Source organism: Melanerpes formicivorus, unplaced genomic scaffold (genome assembly GCF_026170545.1).
Source record: "Melanerpes formicivorus ecotype bairdi unplaced genomic scaffold, bMelFor1.0.p_v2 SCAF_39, whole genome shotgun sequence".
In the NCBI taxonomy this organism is placed as follows: Eukaryota; Metazoa; Chordata; class Aves; order Piciformes; family Picidae; genus Melanerpes; species Melanerpes formicivorus.
In genome coordinates, this window is record NW_027142391.1 from 4,409,326 (window position 1) to 4,424,519 (window position 15,194).

At 49.1% G+C, this 15,194-nt stretch overlaps 1 protein-coding gene across 2 annotated transcripts; it reads right to left on the reverse strand.

Annotated features, from left to right (window-relative positions):
- Nucleotides 1–24: 24 nt before the first annotated feature.
- Nucleotides 25–12,484, reverse strand: GPR157 (G protein-coupled receptor 157). Of its 2 annotated transcripts, none has more exons than XM_068158335.1 (5): nt 11,888–12,484; nt 4,702–4,915; nt 3,280–3,474; nt 1,962–2,225; nt 25–858 (listed from the first exon to the last, which is right to left on the reverse strand). In XM_068158335.1, the coding sequence occupies exons 1-4, from the start codon at nt 12,262–12,264 to the stop codon at nt 2,010–2,012; spliced, it is 1,002 nt and encodes a 333-aa protein (XP_068014436.1). In that variant the 5' UTR covers nt 12,265–12,484; the 3' UTR covers nt 25–858; nt 1,962–2,009. The 2 variants fall into 2 exon arrangements, with proteins under 2 accessions (XP_068014436.1, XP_068014435.1); XM_068158334.1 differs by having other exon boundaries at nt 1,975–2,225; nt 11,888–12,483.
- Between the last annotated feature and the right edge of the window lie 2,710 nt (nt 12,485–15,194).

Below are 15,194 nucleotides of genomic sequence, written 5' to 3' on the forward strand. Positions count from 1 at the left end.
ACCCACACACACTTGAGCAACACCTTGGTAAAGAACTAGACTTTATTTTGTACAAGTTGGAGAAAACATACAAACAACAAGCAAGGGAGGAGCTGTAAATAAACCACTAACTCCAGACAGCAAACAAAACACCACTTCCTCCCCAACTCTGATGGAACACTCCCAGAGCAAGGACAGACTGCAGGCTGTGCTTCAGCAGAGGACATCAGGAGTTCAGAGCATATGCCAGGCACAGCCTTGCTGCTGGGAAGGGCTGTCCTTGCTGACAGCTGGGGTGGTACACCCAGATATCCCTGAGCATCAAGGGGGCCACAGAGTTCACATTGTCCCAGGAAGCAGGAAGCATGCTGCCACCACAGAGCCTGATGATGGCAACTCCTAACCACCAAGGAAGAGGACTAAACCATGAACAAGTTCCATCCATCACCACCACAAAACAAGCATGTTTGCACACTAATTGTCCACATTCAAGTGAGGAACAGGAGCCAGGCCTGAAGGCCTCACACACCAGGTCTGAAATCCATGCCCAGGACAGTCCTACTCAGAAGTCTTCCTATCACCATGCCATTTGTTCACCCCACAAGTCACAACATATTGCCTTTGTCAGGCAGAAAAGCAAACTCCCAAACAATTCTAAAGATTTGTAAAGGAAGGAGAGGGGAAGGATGGAAGAAACCCAGGAAGTCGGAGCGCAGCCAAGCAGTGTCTTCCAGAGGATCCTGGGCATAAGTCAAGACCAAAGCAGCTGCTATCTGCATGCCAAGGAGAAGCAGGACCTCTTCCGTTCCTTCAGCCACTCCAGCAGTGCTTCTCCCCAGGCTTCAGCTCCCTCTGTGGGGCTCTGGGATGATCCCACACCTGCTCAAAAGGAAGTACAGTGAAAAACCAGGACTGGCTCATCGTCCTGCAGCTAACACACACAGCTTTGTCCTGAGCCAGGACAACAGGCTTGCTGCAGCTCAAGCCACAGGCACATCACCGTGCAGCAGCAGAACACAGGCACAATGGACCCATTCCGAATGCACAACCAAGTACCCCATCCCCAGCCACCTTCAGGAGCATCTCAGATAGAATTCTCCAGGCCATGCCTGACAGAAAATTGTTCAGAGTCATCTTCATGCCAGATTGAGGGGGACTCATCAGGAGCAGCCAAGCACCACTGTAAATCACCTCCTTTATTACCTCACATTTAATTTCTGGTCAGCTTCAGTGTTTGGAGCTACAGACACCTGTTTGATGTTCTCCTTGAGCTCTTTTCCTTACTCTAGCCTTGCCCACAGGAGACTTGACCAGAGACTTTCCACTGGCCTTTACAAACCAGCATTGTTCCCTGAACCCCTGCCAGCTGCCAGTGTCATTCTGTGAAGCTGCATCTTCCTCCCACAGTATTTCTCAGAGCTCTGCTGTGGAACAATGCAACTGAGAACAAGGAGTCTGTCTGGATTAGGTAGGTTTGGTGTTTTTGGAGGGGGGTGTGTTTTGGGTTCCCTTAAGACAAGCTGGTGACCACTTCACTTCAGGGCTGCCTTCAAAAACCTGAACACATTCCCAGTTCTCTTTCTGCAACAACGGGCAGCAGGGGTTGCATCACCTTCTGATGAACACATGGGGCATCTGTAGTGGGCAGCACTGGAGAAATGTGTGTGCATGGCATTTTACACCAGAAGAAACCACACATTCTTCTGCAGCTTTCACTGGTGTGCTGTCCCTCTGGGCCAGACAGCCCTGCAGTCTGCTTCCTCATTTTACAGGCTGGAAGTACAGACACAGCCTCAGCTGATGGGGAAGGGGAGGAATCAGTTCTATAAATGGTTTCACCCCAGAAGAGCATGAAGAGGAGCTGGACAGGGAACCCCCACAGCAGCAGCAGCAACCTACCCCTGCAAACTGCTTACTGATAGCTGCTCCCCACCCCCCACATCATGAAGCTGTACCCAGGCAGGGCAGGAGGAAAGACTCACACAAGATCTTTACCAAGAAAGCAACTCCAAGATGCAGGCAGCCCAGGCTCAGGTGCTGGAAAGCAGAGGTTTTGTCCGCTCAGGGCCTGGCACATCCTTGTCCTTGTGGGGTTCTGGGCTCTGCCAGGGGCTGTTTGATCTTTGCCATTCTGACTCATCACGGTGGCAACAGCAGAGGGAGGAAAGCAGCCGAGTCCGCACCACCCGTGTACAGAGGACAAACATGATGCAGTTGGCTCCTCCTTGGAAGGTGTTACCAATGCCCTGCAAGAGCAAGGAAGGAATGACCCAAAGCCCTTCCTGCAGGCACACCCAGAGAAGAGCAACCATCATGTCCTAAGTAACTAGGGATAGGATGAGAGGAAATGGCCTCAAGTTATACCAGGGGAGGTTTAGGATGGGTATCAGGAATGGTTTCTTCACCAGGAGTGGTCAGGCATTGGAACAGGCTGCCCAGGGAGGTGGTGGAGTCACCACCCCTGGGGCAGTTCAAAAAAATGTGTAGACATGGCATTTGGGAACATGGTTTAGTGGCTATGGTGGTGTTGGGTTGACAGTTGGACTTGATGATCCTGGGGCTCTTTTGTAACCTTAATGACTTTAGGATTCAATGTCAGACCAGCTACAGTACTGCCCAACTGATAGCCAGCAAATGCCACCTAATTTATAGAACATCACAGAATCACCAAGGTAAGAAGAGACCTCAAAGATCAAGTCCAACCCATCTCCACAGACCTCATGACTAAACATTTTGAGTTGGAAGGGATCTTAAAGACCACCTAGTGCTAACCCCCCTGCCTGGGGCAGGGATGTCTCCTACCAGACCAGGTTGCTCAGAGCCTCATCCACCCTGGTCTTAAATACTTCCAGGGATAAGGCATCCACATCTCTGGGCAACACATTCCAAAAGTGGAAAAAACAAACTCAGAAAGGTCACCCTGGCACCCAGCAGTGGCCCAGGTGGCTTTTGAGGGTTGTTGTTTCTACAGCCTGGTGTAGGGCAGGAGCATGCTGAGCCCTGGTTGGAACTGATGACCTTAAAGGTCTTTTCCAGCTGAAAAGCTTCTGTGATTCTATGGTGAAGGGCAGACACCCAACATTCCTGGTCTGAGTCTGCTTTTGCTCTAAGCAGCTGGCACTGCCCAGCGCTCCTGTTGCAGTTACGGCCTGTGGCCACTAGATGCTGCTGGAGCAGCTCTTGGGAGCATCCCAGCCAGCGCTGGCCAGCAGCCACAGGGAAAGTGACATTAGGAGCAGCAAAATCTCATCTCCCTCCCGCATCCTCCTCCTCCTCACGCATTTCCTGACGAGCACTTACATGCAAGACAACCAGGACTGAATTCTGCACTGCAGGAGAGTTGCAGAGGGTCAGGATGAACCGGACAGTGCTCCAGATGCGGAGGATGATGAAGATGACAGGAATGAGAATCAGCTTCTTATCTGCTATGGAAGTCTGGGGCTGGAATGCAGGTGCCCTTGAGAGAATGGGGCGATACTCCGAGAGAGCTGCATGCTTCCATGGAGGGTGGGAGGAAGACAGAAACAGAAGTAAAAAAAAGCTATACAAATCAGACTTTCAGCTTCAGGGAATCTTTCCAGAGCATCTTAAATTCTTGCACCTCATTGCAAGCTAACAGGGACATAACTACAGACTCCTGTTACAAGAGGAGAGTGACAGCTTCCTGCCTTCACCTCCTCTAAGAGTTGGGTGCAGGAGTGGGACCAGGAGAGCAGAGTGCCCAAGAATCCTGGCAGAGCAGGAGAGAAGAGCCTGGCCAGGTGGAGGGTCGGGTTTCCAGGCAGTCACACTGCTATCTGAGACATCTACTGGAACAGGGTGTCCATTCTGCTTTATGTCAGGTGATGGTGACAGGCACTAGCAAACCTTCCCAGCTCCCCTTTGCCAGGACCCCGAGGAACTGCTCAGCACTATGTTGTTGCTCCAAACCATCTGCAGGATCCTGCCCTAACAGATTTGTGTTTGTCCCTAACTATAACCACCACACCCACACCACAGCAAGCAGGTTTGCAGTGGCAGCATCTTCCTGGACATCTCTCCAGATGTGGGGTTTGTTTTCCCTTACACACTTAGAGGGGAATAAAGGAATCTCTGGCTCTAGTTCCTTCTGCCACCCTCAGTCTAGACGTCTCTATTATGCAAACATTGTCCTAGATGCTTGGATTCTCTGTAGTCACAAGGAACAGCAGCAAATAAACCCCTGAATTTTGAAACCCTCCAAGGACAGGGTGTCCTCCTGTATTGTGGGTGCCTGTAGTGCCCATGGCTATACACTGCCCAGACTCCCCAATGGGACTTTATGCTGCTAGCACAGACCAGGTACTCATAAACACCTAAAGCTGTCATTAGAGATCCTAACCTGACTGAGCCAATCTCAGCCTTGGTACAGACAGAACTGTGGAAGACTGATCAAAACTGAAGTTTGTCCTTCAGGTCCTGTTTCAAGGCTTGCTGTAGGAGTTACATTTCACTCAAGCACATCACATAACCCTGGTACATTTTCAAAAGGCTTTTTACATTCTTCTCCTGCTAAATCCCCACACAACGATGCTGCAGGGTTGTGTACTGCTTCTCCCAGGGTTGCTAGATGCATTTCAGTGGCAGATGAAGTGACTCCTGCCTGTGTAGCTGCCAAATATGCAGCAAAATCTTCAGAGCGAGGCAGGATCTAATCACACAGAGCAAGCCTGCAACCACAGCTGAAAGCAGCAAAATACTCACTGCTCTGTTAATGTGCTTCTTGATGAGAATGTAGAGCACTGGCAAAGTCACATAGGCCAGGATCTCCCAGACTTTCCCTGTCAGCAGCATCCACAGGAGACGATCCTCTGCGTCCAGGTTGACCCAGCACCAGCCCACAGAAACGTTGGAGGCATCATAGCCAATCTTCTTCAGAGCAACAGCTGCCACTGTAATGCCAAGGGGGACTCCCCAGCTGAGGAAAGAACATGAAGAATGGGGTGAAGCTAAGAACATGATCAGCCCCTCCACACCTTAGGGAAAGTGGGTGAGAGCCCAAGGGATTCTCCATCAGACTGGGTGCCAATATCTATTCCACAACATCACCACTCCTGCCTCAGACTGGAGGGACTGACAAGCAGAGATTTGACAGCCTATGAACATGGGCTGCAGACCCATTTCCAAGGACCTGGGATACCCAGTTCTGAAAGTGCATGATGACAGCAAAAGCAAATACAGGGAAGCATTTAGAAGAAAAATAACTGGTGACACACCTGAACTAAGTTACTCAGCAGCTTGGGTTGCCCACAAAACCCCACAACGACGACCTGAAATAATCCAGGAGCCCAAATGTAAAAATGCTCAGCCCCTTCCTGGGAGCTGTTAACACCCAGGACTTGACAGGTCTGCTCTGACCTGTGATGTACAACTCATAAACCACTCCACAGCTGAAATACTGACCTGCATTCAGCTGCATACATCACCTACCCCTCCCACAGTTATCCTCAGAGAAAGGTTCTGTGGAGAGGGACATGGGACACTTCACAGTGTCACAGTATCGCTTAGGTTGGAAAGGACCTCGAGGATCATTGAGTCCAACCCATCAACACAGACCCCATGCCTAGACCATGGCACCAAGTGCCACGTCCAATCTCCCCTTGAACGCCTCCAGGGTCGATGACTCAACCACCTCCCTGGGCAACCCGTTCCAATGACGAATGACTCGCTTGGTGAAGAACTTCCTCCTCACCTCGAGTCTAAACCTCCCCTGGCGCAGCTTGAGACTGTGTCCTCTTGTTCTGGTGCTGGTTGCCTGGGAGAAGAGGCCAACCCCTTCCTGGCTACAACCACCCTTCAGGTAGTTGTAGAGGGCAATGAGGTCACCCCTGAGCCTCCTCTTCTCCAGGCTAAACAATCCCAGCTCCCTCAGCCTCTCCTCATAGGGTTTGTGTTCAAGGCCTCTCCCCAGCCTTGTTGCCCTTCTCTGGACACGTTCAAGTGTTTCGATGTCCTTCTTAAACTGAGGGGCCCAGAACTGGACACAGGACTCAAGGTGCAGCCTAACCAAAGCAGAGTACAGGGGCACTATGACCTCCCTGCTCCTGCTGGCCACACTATTCCTAATGCAGGCCAGGATGCTATTGGCCCTCCTGGCCACCTGGGCACACTGTTGGCTCATATTCAGGTGGCTGTCGATCAGCACACCCAGGTCCCTCTCTGTTTGGCAGCTCTCAGCCACTCCGACCCCAGCCTGTAGCTCTGCATGGGATTGCCGTAGCCAAAGTGCAGCACTCGGCACTTGGACTTGTTGAATGCCATCCCATTGGCCTCTGCCCATCTGTCCAGTCGGTCGAGGTCCCTCTGCAGAGCCTTTCTACCCTCTAACTGACTAACATCTGCCCCCAACTTTGTGTCATCTGCAAACTTGCTTCAATCAATGGCACAAATGCTTCAGAGAGCGCTGAGATTGAGTTTCCAGCACAATCCTCCTGGTCTCTTCAGATGCAAAGAAAACAAAGCCATTACTGTACTGCTCCCATTACCTTCCTGGTTCACACACATCTTTCCCTGACAGCCTGGAGCAGCTGCAGAGAGCAAGAAAAAGATCTTCCTTAAACCCGTCTCACGTGCATCAGACTATGTAGGCAAGCAGCAGTTGCCTAGACCAGATTAACTGAAATTCCACAGCCCAGCTGAAAAAATCAGGAGATAATCTCATATTAGATTTCCAAAATATCCCATTTCCTACCCTTAAAGGATGTCTAGGTTCATCTACTGTCAAACCACCAAAACAAATGTAAATATAACGCTGTAAAGACAAAAAAATTCAGAGTGAAGCTTTTAGCATGTTGGGAACATTTTGTTTCAGTGCTCAGCTGAGAACAGCCTGTGCTAGTTGAAGTCAGTGTTGTTATTTAAGGACAGTTCTGCTGCAGGAAGCCCTCCCCTTGCTATTATCAGAGCAGGCTACAAACATTCCAAGCATTGCCACCACCAGGAGAGGTTCAATGAACTCAAGAGTCATTTTGATAAAAGCTGTGATTTGCCCTGAAAACAAAGCTCAGAGGTGCAGAGACATTCAAATTGCAGTACGCTTGGAAGAGGCAGCCAGGAAGGTAAAACAGTTGAAGAGAACTGGCACTTCCTAAAAGAAACCATAGTGAGGTACACAAGCACAAATGAGTCGAGCAGCAAGAAAAAGGAAGCGTGTTAAGAAACTAATTTGCCTTAATAATGATCTCCACAGTGACCTGAAACGGAATCATATGAGAAAATAAAACCAGGTCAAATCACTGCACATGGAAATAAAAGAGAACAGCATTAAGTACAGACACAGAAAGAGAGGCCACAGGAGAAAGCAACAGACCACTAGGCAAGGGGCTTAAAAATCTTCAAGTATGCAGTAAAAGGAGGCATGAGGAAGAAAAGTGCCACATGTCAGGCAGTTAATTGCCACTGAAATAGTGTAAGGGGAGCAGGTGGCTACTGCAACCACACATCAAAGGTGAAGGATTGCAGACTCCAAGTGAAGTAAAAAAGACTCTAGCAAGCAATCAGACATTTCACTCAACTTCTGCAGCTCCATTTTAGAAAACTGGAAAGGAGAACTGAGACTACTGATTTGCTTATTCTTAAGAAGCCCTGAATGACAGATCCCCAAAGACTGGAACACACCAACACTTCACACCCACCTAGAAGAACAGAGGAACAAGAGAGTTAGAATGTTGTACGCCCAAGGTATGCATGAAGACTGGAATTAAAAGGTTCTAAGGTAAGACAAAGAGGCAAAAATGTTACTCTGAGCCCCAAAGCAGAGCAATTATTTAGGCTGGGGCTCTCGGCACCACACTTGGATCTATATGAAATCAGTGTGGGAGAGAAGGGGAAGATGACTGCTCCTGGCATCACTGTAATAAGCTGGCAATGCAGGTACACCAGTGGTACTGTTGCCCTAATAGAGCTCCTGCAATCCATTAATAAAAACTCATACAGCCCAGCACATCTTTTCACATAAACCAGTGCTGCATTGCACAAAGTAAGACAAGAAACCTTGTACCTGATCTAGTTAAAGGTGTCCCTACTTACTACAGTAAGATGACCTTTCTAGGTCCCTTCCCACCCAAAGCATTTTAGGATTCTATGAAACCACAGCAGAGTACAGCTCAGGTTGTGGTGGCTTTCTTGTCCTGGGTCACATTGCTTCATACCACATTCTGATTTCTGCTGCACAAGTCCCTTTTTTTAACTCCCCAGAGGCTCTTTACAAGCCTGTCACCTGCCTGCACAGGTTAGACAGCAGCCATCCTGCCAGCAAGCCTGCAGGTGATTCCTCTGGGGACAGCAATTTTTACTCTGTGAAGAGAGAAAAATCAGTCTTCTGGATATAGCAGCCACGTTTCAGGAGGCAGCTTCGTAAGCAGCACTCCAGAGTGAACCTCTTCTTGCTAAATTTTTGCCTTTTGGGGGTTTTTCTTCCCCTCCCCCCAGCTCAAACACTGAGCACTTTGCAGTACCAAACCACCAGTGTCCCAACACCAAGCAGAGTCTCCTCTCTGAGAAGCATACAAGAACCTAAAACTAAGGCACCAGCAGTCAGGCTGATCCCACTTTGTCAGCCTGACCAACAAGCTTTCATAAACTGAAAGATAAACCCACAGCAAATTTCAAGAGATCCCTGCACCTTACAGACAGCACTTGGGAACTGAAATCCAGTCCTGAAATTCCACACAGGCACAAGGCAGTGCTTTGGGATTCAGATGTGCAACGCAGTAGGGCAGGAAAAGGTCTTCAAGCACCCCATGGTCATGCAGGCATATATAGCTGGTTATAAATGCATCTATAAGCACACATGTGTATCTTATATATATATAAGCACACAGATGTGTATTTTACTCATCTATCTGTGAAAGCAAGCATGAATTTGCCTATAACCGTTTGCACAGCCTGATCACGAAATACAAATACTCCAGTGGCTACCAAAAGCAAAGCAAGAAACAATCCAACAGCCCCAAGGTTGGTTCTGGTCCATTCCTCACCCCAAGTTCGGCCCTACCACTCTCACAGCAAAGATGACATTACCCAACTGACTGCTATTTGATACTTAGAAATCCAGGACAACTGAGGGAGCCTGGAAATTTACACTCTGGGTGCCAGAACTTACACTTACAACTACATCAATATTTACAAAGCTAACTGTAAAGCTTGTTTTCAAAGCCCATTTGAGCTCAGCACGTTTAAGAAGAAAACAGAGGCTGCAGCTCTCCAGCTGAGCAGTAGCATAGGTGGATGTGTCACCACATGAATCAATGAGCAACAAACCTGTCAGACAGGTTTGATGCAGTGTGACATCCTAATTTCCCTGAAAAGAAAATGTCAGGTACCAACTTCCAACGTGTATTTAGTTGGCTCCACTCAGCAACAGAACAGCCTCTGTTCTCACTCAGCATTAAAAAAGGATTCCTCTTCACAAAGGCTTGCCCCTCATGAGTAACTGCTTGTGAGGAATAGACAACATGCATGACAAACTCCATCCTGCCTGCAATCCCTTCCAGAGAGGCTCCTGAAGTGACTCTTGACACAAAGGCTGCAGCATCCTGTGAAGTGAGAAGGGGAAACAAAGTTTTCCCAGGTTCTTGCCGAGACCAAAATATTGGAAAGTTATCTTTAAATCCTTAAAACATTCTCTGCCCTTTGCCCTCACCCACTCTCTGCACTGAATGTCTGAACTGGTATCTTTTGGTATCAGTGGTAGCAGTTTCTGCCTAGATGGTACTGAAAGATTTTGGGGGCTGACAGTGGCAGATAGCCTGGAGGACATCGGAGTCACTGAGAAGTGCAACAAGAAGCCATCCTCAAGCCTTTTGTCCAGAAATTGACTTTATGACTGGCTTCCCAGGTAGTGCTAAAAGCACTGGGAAGGGAAGGAGGAAGGTGTGTCATGAGGGGATGGGCAGAGAACAGATCCTCACTTGTTTTCTCTGGCTTTGCACACAGATCATAAAGCAGGAAGGAGCTTTAAACAGTGGCTCTGCATATGACTGGAGTCATTTACAAAGCAGAACCTTCTCTATTGCCCTTTAAACAGGGCGAGTGGAGCTGATCAATACCAAGAACAGAAAATGGCATTTCATTTTTACTGCAAAGACCTGACAACAAACCTGGCAAATTCCCCCAGAGGAAGCTCAGCTAGAACCCTCCTTTCTTCTCCATCACAGGGTTAGAGCAATCATTCAGGGTTTTTACAGTTCTAAGAGAGCAGATTGAGGCCAACAAGATTTCAATGAATCTGTTTCCTTCCACACTTTGCAGCCCATGAGGTTGAGAAGCACTGAACTAGCCTGAGAAGTTCAAGTACAAAGGCCACACAGCAAGCGATTAGCAGATGGGAAAGTTACAGGCAGGCCGGATTTGCATCAACTCTGTGATGATGCCTGATGCAGGCAGCACACCCACAAAGAAGTCAAACTTTCTTCTTTTCCTTAAGCAACACTTGTTGACAAGCAACACTTGTCTCTTTCCTGGCATTCCATCCTCTCCATAGTTCTCACAGTGCACCTCACTTGAAATTCACTCACTCACTCTACTGTCTCACTGCATCTTACTCCACCTTCACCAACAGCCTGGTGTATCCAGACGCAGTCACCTGGGGCTTCTTCACAGGTAGACCTTGTCAAGCAATAATGACAGCAGGTAGGGCAGGAATTGAAGTTCCTCCCTGATTCACACATAGCCTTGATGTCTTTCTGGTCCAACTTTACTTGGACTCAACTCCAATCACAGAATGGTTTGAGTTGGAAAGGATCTTAAGAGATTTTCTAGTTCCAATGCCCCTGCCATGGGCAGGGACAGCTTCCACTAGACCAGGTTGCTCAAAGCCTCATCCAGCCTGGCCTGGAACACTTCCAGGGATGAGGTAGGTGTCCACAACTTCTCTGGACAACCTGTTCCAGTGTCTCACTGCCCCCAGAGTAAAGAATCTGGTCTAAAACTATTGCCCCTTCTCCTATCACCAGAGGTCCTTACACAGAGTCTCATCACCTCCAAATGATGCTGCCTGAAAAAATCAACATTAGGAAAACAAATAAAAATCAATACTTGTGCTGATGGCTTTCCTTTGGTGTTAAATCAGATCATTCCTCTTATAATTTGTGGCACCAGCTTGGCAGCAGAGAGGACTAAAGGATCACTGTTTTGCTCAGCGTGGAGGTAGCACATGATTCCACAAGCTCCAATTGCATAATGAAAGCTTTTTACTGAACATGATGTGGAAAATGAGCTCTCTAAATAGCAGAAACTGAGACACAGAGTAACTCTGTGGTCTGTTTTGCCTTGTTTTCAATCAAACACGCCAAAACAACCTTCAGAGTGCGTTTCAAGCAGCCTCCTCACTTGTGGGCTACGTCTCTCTACCAGCATTGAATTCCAGCAGCCTGCCTGGGGAAAGGGGAAGGATCAACAGAGCAAACTGACACTGGGGAGGCAGGGACCTGTAGAAACACATCCCAAACAGGAGTTTTCACTGCAGTAGGCAGGTATTGCAAAAATGAATTTCATGGTGTTATTTCTAGGACACCGGAGCGGATTAGGGAGGGAAAGTAGAAGCCAGGATTTTCAGAGTCCTCCTCTCTTTCCAAAGATTTTCCTGTGAGACTAAGGGAAAAAAAAAACCAAAACCCATTTTGCTTGTCCACATTGTCAATTCTTCATTGGGAGGGAAGGGGGAAAACAAGCAGGGCTGGTTAGTTAGACAGCAAAATCCCTGTTGAAAAGGAACTCGATAAGGGCACGCTGTCCTTAAGGAAAGAGCAGGTGACTCGACAACCATCCAAGGGCTTCGTAGCCGAGCAAAACATGCTGCATGCAGCAGCGGTGGTGGCTCCTGGCCACAGCCTGTGTGCCTGCAGCGTCCAACCCTTGTGTTCTGCCAGAAACAGGGGACAGCACCCACCTCACGACATGGAAACAGCAGAGCAAGCCCGTGCCTGTGGGCGAGCCCCTCACAATGGTGATGTAGAGGTAAAGGGCAATGGCCATGGTCCAGAAGAAGGAGCTGGTGTTGGAGAAGGTGGACAGGGCACCCTGCAGCACGCAGTCCCAGGAGGTCCTGTCGAAGTCCTGTAGCACCCCGTAGAAGTAGGAGAGGGCTGAGAGAAGATCCGCCAGCGACAGGTAGAGCAGGAGCTGGCGGGGCCGGGTGCGCAGCTCCGGCCACAGTGCATGGGTGCAGACCAGCAGGCTGGAGCCCAGGGAGGACAGCACGCAAGACACCAGCACCACGGCCCGCTCCGACACCAGCAGCTGTGTGGGGGGCAAAGGCTCGGGCATGCCGGGCACAGCGGCACGGCTCCAGTCCCGGACGAGCAGCCGGAGGAAAGCCGGGAGAGGGGAGGCGACCGGCTAGGACAGGGCGGGACGGGAGCACTGGCTGGAGCGCGGCGAAAGGGGATGAGAGCGGCAAGGAAAGAAGCGAGAGAGCTCCGGGAGCCGGCCCGGCAGCCTGGGGAAGGGGAGCGGAGGACGCCCCGGGACGCCGGAGGGAGCTTGTCCCAGCCCCGCCCGACACCCGAGCCCGGCCCCGGCTGCCCCGCCCCGTCGCGATGCCGCCCCCCGGTCCCTGCAACCCCGCCGCTGACTCCGGGGTGCTTCCCGAGGGAAATCCCGGCAGGAGGTTGGTATTTGAACGGCTCACGGCACTTACACCAAACCTGCCCTGTTCTCAAATCCACCTTCTCTTTTCTTTCAATCAAACTCAACCCCCGCGCCGTGACCGGGCGGTGAGATGTGACAGAGGGAACCGCTTCAGAACGAAACGCTTTTTAAACTGCCGTCTCCCAAAAGTCACCCTTGATACCCTTGCTCCCCAAGCAGAGCGCACAGCTCTCTGCCCTATATATATATATATTCACATAAACACACACAAGCACACCCCCTTTATAAACAGACATCCAGAGATGTCTCGCTATAAACCTGTCTCTGCCCCTGGCAGGGAGGCTGGAGTAGGTCATCTCTGAGGTCCCTTCCAACCTAAGCCATTCTAGGATTCTATCATTGTACTTCTCAGAACACCCACAGGCACAGTTTGATCCACACATGCTCAGACACTGAAATCAGAGGTTGTCAATCAGGTTATCAGGTTTTCCTCTCCCTCCCGAGCTGCCCCCACCCTTAGCTTTCCCTTCCACAACTGCAGCTGAGAGCTGACTCCTATAGCATCCTGTGCCCTGTGGAGCACAAAGCCAGGAGCAGACACAAGAGAGCATTCACTGCCATGTTAAACTGATCCTGCATTGCTGTAGGACGAAAGTGCCTTTTCCACCCAGCTCCTGCAACAAGTTGAAAGCACATCCTTGTTTGCTTCTACCTTACCTGACTGGCTTCCACACAGACAACTCACACCTCGTCTTTGATGTGGAGAGGGATGTGTCTGATTTCCCATGGAGATGGTTATTGTTTCAGGAGCCTTGTTGTCTGAAACAGCTTAATAATTTCCCAGCTACCTACCGAGTTTTTAACAAGGCTTATTCCAACCTGTAAAACCAGTTCCCTTATTCCTCTCCCAGGCTTCTCTCAGCACCCCAGAGCCATCTTACACACCCCAGAAAACACACTTGACAAGTATCTTTAGAACCTGCAATTCATTTGATGTTTGCACTTTTGTTCAGGCATTGGAACAGGCTACCCAGGGATACAATGGAGTCACCATCTCTGGTGGTGTTCAAACAACCTGTAGCCATGGCCCTTCAGGATATGGTTCAGTGGGCAGGGTGGTGTTGATGGTTGGACTGGATGATTTTAGAGGTCTTCTCCCATTCTATGATGGTTATACTTTGGGCCATAGTATCCTAATCAATCATTATTCCAGACTTCCTTTAGCTACTACCTGACACCCGCCCCCCCAAAATAACCTATGAGTAAAGCTCTGTCAAGGCTGTGTGCCAGTTGTTGCTCTTACACATCCCTGGCTGCTTCTTTGTTCTTCTGTTTCCATTTCCCTACTTTTATAGTGTAAGACACTCATCTTCCTATCACAAACATCAAAGCCCCTGGCTTCTCCGTGTTGTTTATGTTTTGGGGTGATGGATGTAGCTCTACAACACAGTTTAGTAAGTCTTGCAAGACAGTTGTTTGTTTCTACAACATATGATAACCTGTCAAGCTAAATCTTCAGAACTGGAGGGAAGGGAATATCTGCATCACAACCACAAGTCAGTGAAAATGATCTTCTGGTTTTGTCTTGATTCACTGAGAGATGACTCCTTCCCTTAGCAAGGAGAAAGAGACAGAAGAGGGAGAGGGTCTTCTGCTGGATCTCTCCCCATTTGCTAAAAATAGGGATATGGTAAATTCACAGACTCATCACAAGACAAGGACCATGGATGAAGAGCTAGTGCTTCAAAACTGAGTAATCAGAGGCAGAAACCTTCTTTCTAAAGATTCCCACTTGTGTTTTCTTGACATCTCCATGTGCAAGTCACCCACCACCCAGCATCTCTGTGGCATCTTGATACCATTACCTCCTCACTGCAAGGCAGCAGTGCAGCTGCCTCTGCCCAGATACACATTCCTGCCTTCAGGCCCATGGAATCTGCAGTTGTCCAGAGAACAGAAACACTTGGGAGCTGCCTCAAGATACATGATAATTCAAAGGCAGGGCTGCTTGTAGCAGAGTAGAGAGAACTAACAATCTAAACAGCTAGCTTGTCATACAGCAGCATAGACAATGAACATTTCCCTTTGAGAATTTCTTTTCACCTTCAGATGTGAAGCACATCTTCACCTCCTTAAAGCAGGAGATGAAGCAACCTGGCATTGGGAGGGAAGACAAAGTCCTTTTTCCTGACTTGAATTCATCTCACTGACTACCATAAGAGCCTTCTGACATGCAGGGTACACCCTGCATCTCATAGAGCATCAGCTGAGCTGCAACTACATAAATTCACCTCCACTAACCATGAAATGGGCTGTCCTGACACAACCTTTAAATAAATAAAAGGCTTGAACAAGGAGTTTTCACTTTGCTTTTGCAGCTGGCTCAGAAGCTTGGCTAAGACACAGTTCTCCGTTCATGGGGAACTTGGTTACATGCCTTAGGGTTGGGGTTTTTTAGGTGCACATGAGGGGCTGAGCCCTCCCCCAGTACCTCTGTGTATCACAGACAATGCCTGCTTGCACAGAACCATGTTAGTCTCCTGATGTTGAGACAGACCAGTGAGACAGCTTTTATCAGAGAAGACACTTCATGGACAAGGGACACA

Bases quoted from the DNA above. Each gene is read 5' to 3' on its own strand.
- GPR157 (XM_068158335.1), bottom strand. From the start codon at position 12,264: ATGCCCGAGCCTTTGCCCCCCACACAGCTGCTGGTGTCGGAGCGGGCC. The intron at 3,475-4,701 runs GTGAGTATTTTG...CCTCCATGGAAG, and splicing joins AGAAGCACATTAACAGAGCA to CATGCAGCTCTCTCGGAGTA. The intron at 2,226-3,279 runs GTAAGTGCTCGT...TTGCTCTTGCAG, and splicing joins CAGTCCTGGTTGTCTTGCAT to GGCATTGGTAACACCTTCCA.